Raw genomic sequence first — 13,935 nt, forward strand, 5'->3', positions numbered from 1 at the left:
TTTTTTTTCATATTCATCTAACCATTCCAACATCTCTTTCATGCAATAACATCCACAATATCAAAAAATAAAGATCATCATGAGTACACGTCTATTACGAAAGCCCAAACAAGTTTCAAGTGCCTTTTTCCTAGCCTTGCAATTTTTCATTTATCATAACACCAACAACGAATACATCCAAGACCCCTTCCAAACCCTAAACATGTAAGGCTAACTCCTACTATTATAAAGTAGGTAAAGGGGCAAATGGCATGGCACGTCAAATAGCAAGGCATGTTGTCTTATCTCTAGAGTAATGCCAAGTACCATTCTATAATTTGCTAAAATGCATCACACTACTAGGTCTAAATGTCATACTTCTAAAAGGAATCATATAAGACCCCAATGTATATGTATTAGTATCATGCTTACTTCATGAACCTTTATCTATATTAAAATAAAACCCCCTAAATTTATTACTTTTTGAGGTGCCATAAGATTGGGCCCTTAAAGTCAAATACCATTCTATAATTTATCTCTAGAGTAATGCCAAGTACCATTCTATAATTTGCTAAAAGGCATCATACTACTAGGTCTAAATGTCATACTTCTAAAAGGAATCATATAAGACCCCAATGTATATGTATTAGTATCATGCTTACTTCATGAACTGTTATCTATATTAAAATAAAACCCCCTAAAATTTATTACTTTTTGAGGTGCCATAAGATTTGGCCCTTAAAAGTCAAATACATTACATTTTGTTCTTGTCTATGCACACACAAATGTTTATTTTTAGACTTTAAAAGCCTTGCGTATACCCTTCTATCTTACACTAGTTGATCAATATTTTCTCTTTTCCCTTATGGAAAAGAAAGGATGTGATTATTTGTAACTATTTAGAATGGCAAAGCATTTATTGATTATTTTGCTCTACAAATTTGTGCTATGTTTATCAATTATTACTAATGACCATGTTCCCTCTTGTTTACAAATCATTGTTACAACATTTCCTTAAGCCAAAAAGACTCGTGAACCTCAAACAATGTACTTCCAAAATCCTATAAAAAAGGATAATGATAGAGAATGGGAGGTTTATACATCATATGTATGAATATTCAATAATTCTACCTACCTATAAGTATTTCTATGCTTTTAAGGTTGACAAAAACCTTGTTCAAAGCAAAGCCTTAAGCCTATTCGAGCGTTTTTAAAATTTGCAATAAGCAAAGCACCCAATGAACTAGTTGTAAGCATCCAACATCATGGCTTGATACTTGGGTATTTCTTATAATTTTTGTGTAATTGCTTGAGGTTCACAATTTTAAGCACAAACTTCACATTTAATAATAATATCCCAATAAAAACCAAAACTTAGCTCTATTGGAATGCCATCCACCTCCAATACTTCTAATAGAATTCTATGAAATCCAAAGACCTTAGATTGAATATCTAAACCTCATTTCTAGTCCATATTCTCTCTTTTCGCTATCTTCTATGGTTTATGAGTTCTTATCAAGTCCCACAAAGTGAAAAGCATCCAACCATCCCTCAAAAACATCATAATTTGTTTTCATTGGGATATTCATTTCAACCTCAACTTTTTCATAGGGACTTTTTTAGTCACTTGATATGACTAGTTTGCAAGGTTTTTTGTGCCATTATGTTGTATTTTAGGCTGATCATAATCATTTATTCATTGTCTAATGGCCAGTATATTCCCTATTCTATCATGGTCTTTGTAGTTAATTACTTCTACCTAGTCACACAAAACTCAACCTTGGACATCCCTATCTATTTATCTATCACACACCCCCCTCACATCCCACACAAACCATATTTACACACATTTAGAAGTTTATAGATCATAAGTCACAAAATATGCATTGCATAAGAGAGAAGAAATTGCTCCGATATTCTTAGCATTACATTGAACTTGCTATGCTTCACAAGTTTGCTCACTATGGAAATAGAGATCAAATTAGAGCCTCAAACCATATAATTCTTAACATTACATTGAACTTACTAGGCTTCACAAGTTTGCACAAAATGGAAATAGAGATCAAATTAGAGCCTCAAACCATGTCTTGAAATTTAATACTAAGTAACTACAAAGCAAATCCACGTTAAACAATTACGTTGCCTTGTGATGAGATGAGACATGAGAACCATAAATAGCATTACAAGTAGGTGTGTTCACAATAGTATGTTATCAAATATGCTTACAAGCTTCCTATTACTAAGACAAACATCACAAAACAAAAGAGAGCACATGCCTTATAAAGAACTCGCTTGAGCTTGTTAAAACTTTTACAAAACCCATGCTTCATTGGTGAATCTAATGCGAATTTAATATTTGCATCCCCTACTTCCAAAATTTAGCTTTTTCATTTGTGAAACAACGATGCACTGAACTAAGTTCATCTAAGAATCAAATAAATTAAGGGTGGCATATAATCTCCTCATTCCATGCATATCTATTGCTACTCATTGTGCAAATTTATAAACAGTTTTATTTTTGAGAAATAGGTCCTTTGACAGAAAATCAACAAAGCTCCCAAGCCTCTCACATTGTTTTGAAAACAAAAGAAATGGAATACTACTCACAAATCCAATATTGATTTCTTTTTTATGTATTATGCAACACAACTTTCAAAAACTTACCTAGAGATCAAACCAAAACATGCTATAATCTTGGGACGGAACCACAAGATGAAAAGTTACCTAACTTACTAGAACCAATACTTGCTATTCCAATCCCCAAATCTATATTACTCAGACAGAGTGAAAGGGTAGCACCCTAATCTGATTATACTGACAATTTCCGGGCATAGTGAACCAACTTAAACTCGCTAGGAACATATAACAAACCCATAAGGAATAAATTGAAAAGAAAACACAGAGAATGCCATAGTTGGAGCTAGAAGCTAACTATTAGATCCCTTTCTAGAAAGCAATTGAGTCTATTTGAAGACCACTTCATAACTAATAATCCATTGTATGCAGTCCTTTATTAGGAGAACTAATGATAATGACAACATTACTAAGTTAAATCCTGTGCATACACTTTGGAAATTTAATGCCTTCTTTAAGTCCTAAAGACAACAGGCCCTTGTCATATCAAACACATGATAAGAAGCACCACCACCAACATTTTAAACAATCCAACTTATTAATAAGGATGAAAGTACAAGCTAATAAAGACTACTTTCCGTGGCAAGTGCACACTATTCAATAAGACACTTCTACCAAGCACATCCTTGTATAAAACTATTTGACAATTTTGCCACTACCAATGCCTAAATGAATGGCTGTGCCTTTGTTGCCAATAGCTCATTTTATATTGCAATTTTTTCTCTACAATGCTAGTGTTAGTTGCCATATTTTGTTCTTTAATATTGGACAGTTGTGACACTGCAACTAAGATCTGTAATATTCTAAGACAAAAAAGATATGAGTACACACTCATAGAAGCAACTGTGACTTTTAAACAACCAACTTTCAAACTCTCAACACAGGTCACTCAAGTAGTCCCTATAATCAAATTACATTGTATAAGGTGACCAAAGTGTCATGATGTCTTTGCACCTTCTCTTCAATTTTTCCACCACAAACATAAAAAAGACAAGAACAAATGAGAATTTCATCCTTCAAACTCTCATGAAGAAGCTATTGAAGTGATTCATACATTTCAAATTTGACAAATAAGAGAGTTGTTTCAATGTCCTTTACAAACACGTGTAGGACAAAGAGATACACATCAAGCTTTAGTTATAATCCATTTCAGGGTGCCATTGGCACAGAAAGAACACCACCAATCGCTAAAGCTATAATCGCTCCTAAATACATCATGACCTTAAAACAACTCAACACCTAGGCTTTCTGAACTTGAGTTGCTGTCAGGAATTGCTATATGCATGATTTATATAACTTCCACCATCTCAGAAATTAAGTAGACTATAAAAGAACCAATGGTGAAAATCAGGGCCTAATATATGCAGCACTAGTCTGTTGGTCCTATATAGCACAACCATGAATGTGAATCTAATTAAGCCAAACACGGGAGGAGAGAGCTTGTTATATTGCAAATCAAGGCGTCTCTACTCTCTCCTTGCATCTTGGACCCATGGAACAACACTAAGACACCAGAGCAAATGAAGAAAAGGAAGCATCAACCAAAAACGGAAAAAGAAGAGCTTTGATATTGACAAGCCTTATGAATACATTATGTCTATCCAAGAAAAATCTAGCTAAGAGAACTACATATTTTTGGGAATACACAGATAATGGACTTCAACCATTTTGCAGAACTTGTATCCATTGTATCAACACTTTCTTTACCTCACCTAAACAACAAAACGATAGGTGACATATCGACCAGCAGTTTCACTTGGTCGAATAATTTTCACCACTTGGCCTCTTTTAAGTCCATAATATCTTGCCACTGGATCATTTTCTTGCATGCGAGGAAGCTGAAATATTTAAAGCTAAGTAAGCAATCCATACCCAAGTCTAACAGTTGATCGTGTCAATATCTGAGCACTGGCTTATCACAGAAACTGCAAAACTAATTACATTTTTACTGGTGACTATTAACCACTACAAAAAAGCATAAAAGCATATACAGCTCTCTACAGACTCTACAAGAAACTGAGATGATGATCATGTCTTAGAAACTGACCATCAAACTGAGCAGACTTAATCATGGGCACATTTAAGGACTGTTCTTAGAACTGCACAACAAAAGTAAGCACTTCATGGCTCAAAACATACCTGAGTTTCCTTGACCGTGTACCGTTCTAGCAGAGCCTTCTTCTCTTCTGGAGTAAGTATTTGGTGTTCTGGGACAAGAACATGCTCCTTAATATTCACAAGCAGCTCCGACTCCTGGACAACAATTCAAGCTAGCACATATCACTCAACATACCAGGAACTGTTTTGAGCAATTGCATCAGTCATCTATACTCTGCAAGATCGCTAAACACATCAATAGGCAGATCCAAAGCAGTATGCATCAGAACAGTGGATGCATTAGGAGTATGAGGGATTTTAGCTATATAGAAATCTTAAGAGCTCACAACTACATGTCACAAAACACATCCATAGACAGTTGTGATGCAATCCTGCGGATGTATTAGTTCCAAACAGACAGAAGTCACAACAGTGGATGCATTGTTAGGAGGATGGGGTGATTCAGCTATATAGAAACCTTTAACCGTCACAACTAGGCATTAAGATATCATATAAATTGCCCCAACAAAGCCATAATGTTAGCTTTATCACTGTAAGAATGTAGGTTGGAACATCTTACAAGCTTGCATGTAATCAGTAAAGATTTTCACATGTAAGACTTGTAACCATTACTCAGTCATCCATTTATTCACAAGAACTAACACATAAGTGAGGACTAAATTAAGAGAAAACCATATTGAGCATAGCTGAACCAGAAAGATGACCTTACTGATGTTGTGCACATTCTGAGGAGTCTGTATCTAACTGTATGCATGTAAATGTGTCGGTCCAGTTAGCTTTCAAATATTAACAACTTATCATTACTGTAGATATTATTGGGTATTAAATATCACCACTCCAAAACATTGGCACAAGTTGGAACAAAAAAGCTAACCAAATGCAGAATAATAGATTAGCAAGACCATCCAGGTGATCGGTACATACTTGAAAAACCTCCAAATGGTATTTGCTGGATATTTCACTGACACATTGTTTGGCAAAAGGAGTAAGATTTTGCTGCACCACCAGGATCGCTCGATGGACATTTTCAGCCTTCATACGTTCTGCATATGTCTTTATTGTTTTCACTCCAACCTTAGCTTCTTCAGGGAAAATTACAAATATCTGGAGAGACAACCCAAATGTTAGAACACAACTGAACATATACACAACATATTCAGTGTGTGAAGCATAAAATACCTCAACAAACATTTTCAAAAATCCATGTTATTGATCCAAGATTGTTATAACCTAAATTTGGCTACAACATCTGCAAACTGTTGGATATGGAGGGGTGAGAGAGCGAAACAATGAACACAAGACAATAAGCAAGAGTGGGCAACAATCCAACATTATAAGATGCAAGTACTGGAAACGAGTGACTGAAAGTACAACAGGATCTAAAAAAGGTTAGACCTATACCTAGCTCAACTAAAGTTAAACTGACTCTAGAGATAATGACGCAACTCACTAACTAGGTTGTGTCCACACCAGACAAACATTGGACCCTGCCCAGAATTGGCAAACTCTAACACCCCCTGCAGTGCAATACGAGTGTGAAGACTCAAATAACCCGATCAGAGGGACAAACGCCATCTTGATAGTACTTCCACAACTTCAGACCAGTAGAAACGATAACCTAGAAATGCTTAGCATACCCTAGCTTCTGGAACCTGCTTGGAGGGATTTATGTGCTCGGACTTGATGATAACAAATGCTGTCCTAATAATCCTTGGACCGGATGTGGACCAGAGAGATCAACTGCTCCTAGAAGTGCTTAACATCCAAGCTTCAGATGACCTGCTTGGAGGGATTTGTGTGCTCGGACTTAATGATGACAAATGCAATTGCAATAATCTTTCGACCACAGTATCCACACAAAAATATCAAAGAAAAATGCGAACTAGAAACTGTACAATGGCCATGGCAGGGAGATAATTAAAAAACACCTGTTCAGAGGGATTGGCTTGACAGTATTCCGCACACAAACAACAAGAACAGCGAACTAGAAACTGTATAGACGGCGATGGAAGGGCGAGGGCGATACTTCGAGGAGGAAGGAACCTGTTCAGAGGGATTGGCGCGCTTAGACTTGATGATGACGAGGTCGTCGCGCTTCGGCTCCTCGCCGAACTTCTCCCGGAACTCGTCTTTGCTCATGGAGATCTCGAAGTCGGCCACCAGGTAGTCGCGGTCCCGCAGCATCTGCATTACGGTCCGGCGGATGCGGTAAAGACGGGCGCTCTGCTCGTCAAGCTGGTGATGAGACGCCATGGCTCCTCTCTCTCGCTCTCTCTCTCTCTCTCTCTCTCTCTCTCTCTCGTCCCTTGGTCAGCAGACAGTCAGTGTGTATACGAAAACAGCCTACTAGTTTTAATGTATAAAACCGCCTTCCCGCGGAAGACACCTTTTCTAAAGATAGGCAGTTTGCATGGTTTTTTAGGCCTCATTTCTGTCTAAAAGTAACCAAGCATTTTTTTGGGCTGATTTTGTGCCTTTTGCGTCAAAACCTTTTTCAAATAGGCAAAAGTTTTTCTAATTAAATGGGCGGATATATAACATATATATCATATTTTTATTATCATAATTGAGGTAAATCCAAACCAAAAACTATACTTATGTGGCATTTATTATTATTTTATTTTTATCATTATTGAGGGAAATCCCAGACCAAAAACCATACCTTTGTGGCATTCACACAAACCTCTCCAAACATTTCTGATGGCATTCTCTCTCTCCAAACATCTCAACGACATTCTCTCTCTTCACATGCTTGTGTGGCATTAGTAGGGTGCATTCATTGCCCCATACCTATGTGGCATTCACACAAACCTCTCCTAACGTCTAATGGCATTCTCTCTCTTTGCATGCCAATGTGAAATTAGTGGGGTGCATTCATTGCACTATTACCCCACTTGCTCTCTAGGGATAGGTGTACCCCAAGTTTAGGGAAGGGATGATAAACAAAAGAGAGAAAAAAGGAGAAAAATCTCCACATACCTACTCCATCCTCCTCTTCTTCTTTTCCTTTTTTGTCGAGCTCCCTAGGGATTTCATGAGAGGACGAGATGGAGCATGATGGCCATGAAAGCAAGGGGGAAATCTGAATCTCTCTCTCTCAGTGTGTTTGTATTTTTGTTTTGAGGGTATGTTAATTGTCTATCTGCCTATGTGGACGACTTGTAGCTTACATGGATGGCACATATATTGATCAATATAACTTCCCTCCCCTGGTCAAAACCACCCCTTCCCTACAAGTTGCATGGAAAGCTATAAGGAGGAGAGAGATGCATGAAAGCCCGTGGGAGAAGCATCCATTTCTTTTGCAAGAAACTTATACTCTCACTTGCAATTGAGGGTTTAATTCTTCAAAATTTTTGCATGATGCAGTAAATTTGAATACCCTTGTTCATGATTTGCAACAAGTTGGCAAGATTGATCTCCCTTGCCATTCCACTCTTAACTTGCCTTTTCTTATGGGCTTATTCAAAGCCTATACACTCAATTTAGCAGGCATTCTTGATGCATGGAGAAAATGCATAAGCAACCTAAGCATGTCATTGAGGTACGCATGGTGATATTTCAAGAGGAACCTCCTATTACTATATAGCCAACTAGATAGTCTACAATAACAGATGTTGTTGATGCCCCAATGGCATAGGTTCCTAATGCTCCATAGGATGTACATGCCCCACAGTTAGCTTTGAGGTGGTCTACTAGAGATAGACGATAGCATGCGCGGTTTGAGCCATCTATGGATTATGTTATGGTAACTAATGCTGGTGAACCTCTTACTTATGGTAAGGCCATGTGTAGAGGTGATAGTCACTCTTGGAAAAGGGCCATGCAATCAAAGTATGACTCACTACAATAAAATCATACATGGGATTTGGTTCCTTTGCCTAGTGGCAAGCGTGCTTTGCCATGTAAGTGGGTGTACAAGTTGAAAAGTACCCTTGCATGCCCCAAGCTAGGACACAAGCAAGAAGATTGTGTGGACTTTAATGAAGTTTTTTGTCCTATTGTGAATATAACTACCCTATGCTTGGTACTGGCTTTGGTGGCTCAACTTGACTCAGATCGATGTCAAGATGGCTTTTCTTCATGGGGACTTGCATGATGAGATTTACATGGAGCAACCTAAGGGTTTTGCAGAACATGGCAAGGGACACCTAGTGTGTAGATTGAGGAAGCATCTTTACTTTATGGCCTTAAGCAAACACCTAGGGAATGGTACCACAAATTTGGTGCCTTATGTATTCAGATGGATGTTCTCGCAATGATATGGATCTGTGTTTATATACGAAGAAGGCTCGTGATGCAACCTTATGGTTTTGATTCTCTGTGTGGATAATATGTTGATTGCTGGGAGTGCTCATGCTGAGTTGGATGCCTTGAAAGGTTAGCTCAAGAAGAGCTTTGAGATGAAGGACATGGGACAAGCCTCACATATTCTTGGGATGCGCATTATGTGCGATCGCTCTAAGGGGCTCCTTTACTTGTCACAGAAGGAGTACATCCAAAAGGTCATTAAGCAATTTCATCTCGAAGATGTTAAGCCTATTGGCTATCCTTTGCCTTCTCATGTGAAGGTTAGTTAAACTGATTGTTCACAGTCTAATGAGTAGAAGGCCAAGATGGCCAAGATCCCTTATGCATCCACTGTGAGCAGTTTGATGTATGCCACGATAGCCACTTGTCCTAACATTGCATTTCCAACAGAAGTTGTAGCATGCTATATGGATATACCTGGCAAATGGCATTGGCATGCCATCAAGGGTATCATGAGGTACCTGAAGGGCACATCAGCTATGTGCATATGTTATGGTGGCCAGGATACTAGAGTCGTGGGAACATTAACTCTGATTATATAGGATATGTAGACAGTAGGAAGTCTACCTCTAGTTATGTCTTCACCTTTGCTGGAGGTGTTGTTTCTTGGATGTCGAGGGTGCAGAAATGCACGGCCTTATCTACTATAGAGGCAGAGTATGTTGTAAGGCCATGCATTTCTGCACCCTAGACATCCAAGAAATAGCACCTTCAGCAAAGGTGAAGACATAGCAAGAGGTGGACTTCCTACAATCTACATGTCCTGCATAATCACAATCAATGTATCCCAAGACTCTTGTATCTTGGCCACCAATCTCTCTCTCTCTCTCTCTCTCTCTCTCTCTCTCTCTCTCTCTCTCTCTCTCTCTCTCTCTCTCTCTCTCTCTCTCTCTCTCTCTCTCTCTCTCTCTCTCTCTCCGCTATTGGAGTCTAACATAAAGTACTTCACTTACTCTATTTTCTCTACTCATTGATAAGAAGAAAGAAATACAATTAAGTGAAAGAAAAATTTGATGGACCCCCTTACATCCCTCCCTGGAATGGTATTGCTGAATGCATGAATAGGATGCCCACAACACTTTTGGGCTAAGGCAATTACTATTGTCGTACACTTGATTAACAAGTCACCTTGCACTACTATTGATTGCCAAGTTTTGGAGGAGGTATGGACCAGGAAACATCCATCATATGCTCATTTGTGCATCTTTGGATGTGAGACATTTTGCCATGTTCCTAAGCATGCATCATCACCTCCCTCCCCTTTTCCTTTTCATGGGCATTGTCCTCATCATCGTTGCATCCAATGCATCCTCCACCTATAAAGCATTATCTAATTAAAAGCCATAAGCTCTAAAATTTGAAATGAGTGCCTATAAACACCTAAATGGATTTCAACTCATTGCATTACTCTTGTTAGATAATCCCCGAAGCTTCTCTTAATCCAACCTTAAATTTTTGAGTATATTCATGATATAGATCTTTTATTTAAGCATAGCATAGAATGCTATCTACAAATCAATAGTGATCAACCAATTCCCTTTTTGTGTGCATATGTGTGCTTTTTTTTTTGGGGGGCGGGGGGTGGGGGTGGTATATCATGAGATCAATGTGCAACTCTCCAAATGATGTCAACAATTGGGAGAACGAAAACACAGGGACCCATGAAAGCATAGTATAATAATTTTTTTTTCCTATTTTTCACTCATTTGCGCATTAAGAAAAAAATTGCCCAAACTCACTATGGCATAGGGAGTTTGTCCATCTATATGTTGGCAAGATCATGGAAAGATGATAATACAATAGTGGAAGATAAAGCCACCGTCAACATGCGTGCAACTTGGCCCTCCCCTTGGATGTACAAGGCTTTAGCCACAATCTCCTTAGCTAGCTTTGCAACCCATGATGTCCTCTACATCTCAATATCCACATGCTCCTTAGAGTCCATATTGTCACACATAGTAGATCCACATGTCTTTGATATATGCATAAGACTCAAGATGTTTGCAACCATTGGTTTAAAAAAAATAAGAATCACCTAGATGTGACCAAAAGATTTAAACTAATGCAGAAAAAGTGTATTTTGTAGGAAGAAATAATTAATGATATGGATCTAAGACAATTTACCTTTTTTTTCCTCTTATTCTTTCAGTACATCACAAATTAAAACTATGGTAACCATCTCTCCACCTTTTCCAAGTTGACCCACCTCCTTGGTAGGCTACCCTCTAGTACTTCAATTATTTTGGAAACACAAATGTATTAATCGAGCTTTGGCATGAGAATCAATACATTGTCTATTTTTCCATTCATGCAACACTATAGTCACATTAGCTTGTGCTGCCAATTGTATTGACCTCACTAGCAATGATTCTTCCCCATAGCTATCCTCCCAATTCAGGATCATGAAGGCACAAATGATAATGTGGTCACTAACTTGTAAATCCTGGTGCCTAGACTTGCCCTCTATATTCTGAGTTGAGGATCATGAAGTTGTGCTCGATGATGTGGTCATCGGCTTGCAAATCTTGGTGCTTGTCTTAGACTTTCTGAATAGTATATATCAGCCTTCTTCTATGGTTGGCTTGCAAGGATGCCATGGCCATGACCTTCTATGCATCACACACACACACACACACACACACACACACACACACACACACACACACACACACTCTCTCTCTCTCTCTCTCTCTCTCTCTCTCTCTCTCTCTCTCTCTCTCTCTCTCTCTCTCTCTCTCTCTCTCTCTCTCTCTCTCTCTCTCTCTCTCTCTCATGACACCCTTTTTCTTCAATTTTCTAAAATAAACCCTTCTTTCTCTAAATGCAAGATATCCATACACAGATCCAATTAACCAAAGTTAACACTCTGTGAATTTTTTGGGACAAGTACCACCTTGTCACCACAACATTGTATAAGCATATGCCCTAAAGGACAATGGTAACAAATACCACTTATTTTCCCCCAAGACACAAGGTTGAAGCAATGTTTAGGAAAATTTGAGGTCAAGTGAATTGTTAATTTTGAAAAATAAACCTCAAAAATTTTGGAGAAAAGGTTTTTAAATTGAAAATTTAAGGGTCATTTTAGTTATATTATGACAAAAAAACCAAAAAAATTCTAGGAAAAAACTTGCAAATCATTGAGATTGAAGGATTTTGTATTTGCTCCAAAAAAAAGTATTTTTGAACACTGGGTTGAAAGGACACTCCCTTACCAAGAGAGCAAGGTGAGAAGCACACTAGCAATTTTTCATATGAGCATAGGTAAGGGAAAACACCATGGCTCATATCCCTCTACTCAGCTCTTCTCTCTCATTCTAATCTTGATAAAGGATAGTCAAATTTAAGATTTAAGTTGTGTTTTCTTAAACAAAAAATACCTCCCCCCCCCCCCCCAAAAAAAAGCCCCAAGGTTGAAGCAATGTTCATGAGAAAATTGAGGATTGTCAAGTGAGTTGTTAGATTTTTTTAAAGAAAATGAGAATTTTTTAATAGGAGGTTCTTGGTTGTAAAATATGTTGTCTCTTTTTTAATGTAGTGATAAAAACACCTCCAAATTTGAAGACAAGACACAAGGTTGAATCAAAGTTCATAGAAAATCAAGGTCTAATGTCAAGCCAATAGTTTTTAAAAACCTTAACATTTTTAAAGATGTCCTTTAATTCTAAATCTAGGTCCATTATTGTTATGTTATCACCATAAAAATTGCAAAATGTGAGCAAAAAGAACCTACAAATGATTGAGGTAAAAAGGTTTTGTACTGGCTCCGAAATTTTTTTATTGTGAGCAATAGGTTAATGGGTGTAATATCTCTGCTCAATAAAAGTTAGTTGGTTGGTTCGAGAGTTAGCTAGTTAGTTGATAAGTTAGTAAGATTACTAACTAAAGACTAACTAAGGTAAAAACTAACTAAAATTAATTATTAATAATTTTATTTAATTTAAAATATTTTATTTAAAAAAATCAAGAGTCATAAATCCGATATTTTTCTCGGATTGAAAAGGACCATAGCCACCTTTCACGTAAATTACAACATGAACGAGACTTATGGGTTATATTAATCACTAGGTTAATGTGTATAGTTTGGATGGTCCAAAAATATTAGATTTTGGGGAAAACTAGTATATTTTAGATATTATTAAAAAAAAAAGATATGGAGATTTCTAAAACTGGATGTCATTTAAAAAAAAAGACAAGTGATATTTAAGTTAGTTTGGAAATTTTATAAAAAGAAAAAAATAAAGAGAGGATTTGCGAAATCGTGCGCGCCACGATCGCAGTACACAGGCAGTGGATAGCACTTTGAACATAGAAAAGAAGAAGGAGTGAACTAAGAGCTTTCTAATCAAGTGTCTAGGAGTTTTACCCCCCTTTCGAAGCCAATGGAACCATCAGATTTATGATCTGAGCATCAGATCACTGATCTTTTCAAGTTCCCCCTCCACAAAGAGCTTCACTTCTCAACCACAAGCCCTCTTCTCTAATTCACTATAAATATGAGGCATGGGAGAGGCATAAGAAAGCATAAGGAGACCCCGAGAGGCTGCGAGAGAGAGGTAGAGAGAAGGATACCCCTCCAAGAGATTGTGAGGAAGAGCTTGAAAGAGAGCTTGAGAGAGAGAGAGAGAGAGAGAGAGAGAGAGAGAGAGAGAGAGAGAGAGAGAGAGAGAGAGAGAGAGAGAGAGAGGAGTCACCTCGAGAGGCTGCAAGGAAGAGAATTAGCTCAATTTCCTCTATCTCGATCCTCAACTTAACCATCTTCTCTTACGCTCTCCCATCTTGAATCTATTCCACCTTCTTAATATCTTGAATCTACTTGCGGACGATGGCCTCCAAGCGAAGAATGTCGCGTGCGGATGATAATTCCGCAACCAACAACAAGGCTTCGGGTAA

At 37.8% G+C, this 13,935-nt stretch overlaps 1 protein-coding gene across 1 annotated transcript; it reads right to left on the reverse strand.

Annotated features, from left to right (window-relative positions):
• Positions 1 to 4,158: 4,158 nt before the first annotated feature.
• NRPB5 (Eukaryotic rpb5 RNA polymerase subunit family protein) lies at positions 4,159 to 7,058 on the reverse strand. The gene is made up of 4 exons (XM_087665810.1): positions 6,775 to 7,058; positions 5,656 to 5,835; positions 4,753 to 4,866; positions 4,159 to 4,451 (listed from the first exon to the last, which is right to left on the reverse strand). Exons 1-4 carry the CDS (start codon positions 6,982 to 6,984, stop codon positions 4,326 to 4,328), a joined length of 630 nt encoding a protein of 209 aa, XP_087521936.1. The 5' UTR covers positions 6,985 to 7,058; the 3' UTR covers positions 4,159 to 4,325.
• Positions 7,059 to 13,935: the final 6,877 nt, after the last annotated feature.

Source organism: Lygodium microphyllum, chromosome 24 (genome assembly GCF_053477565.2).
Source record: "Lygodium microphyllum isolate KBCC chromosome 24, Lygodium_microphyllum_v1.1.10, whole genome shotgun sequence".
Lineage (NCBI taxonomy): Eukaryota > Viridiplantae > Streptophyta > Polypodiopsida > Schizaeales > Lygodiaceae > Lygodium > Lygodium microphyllum.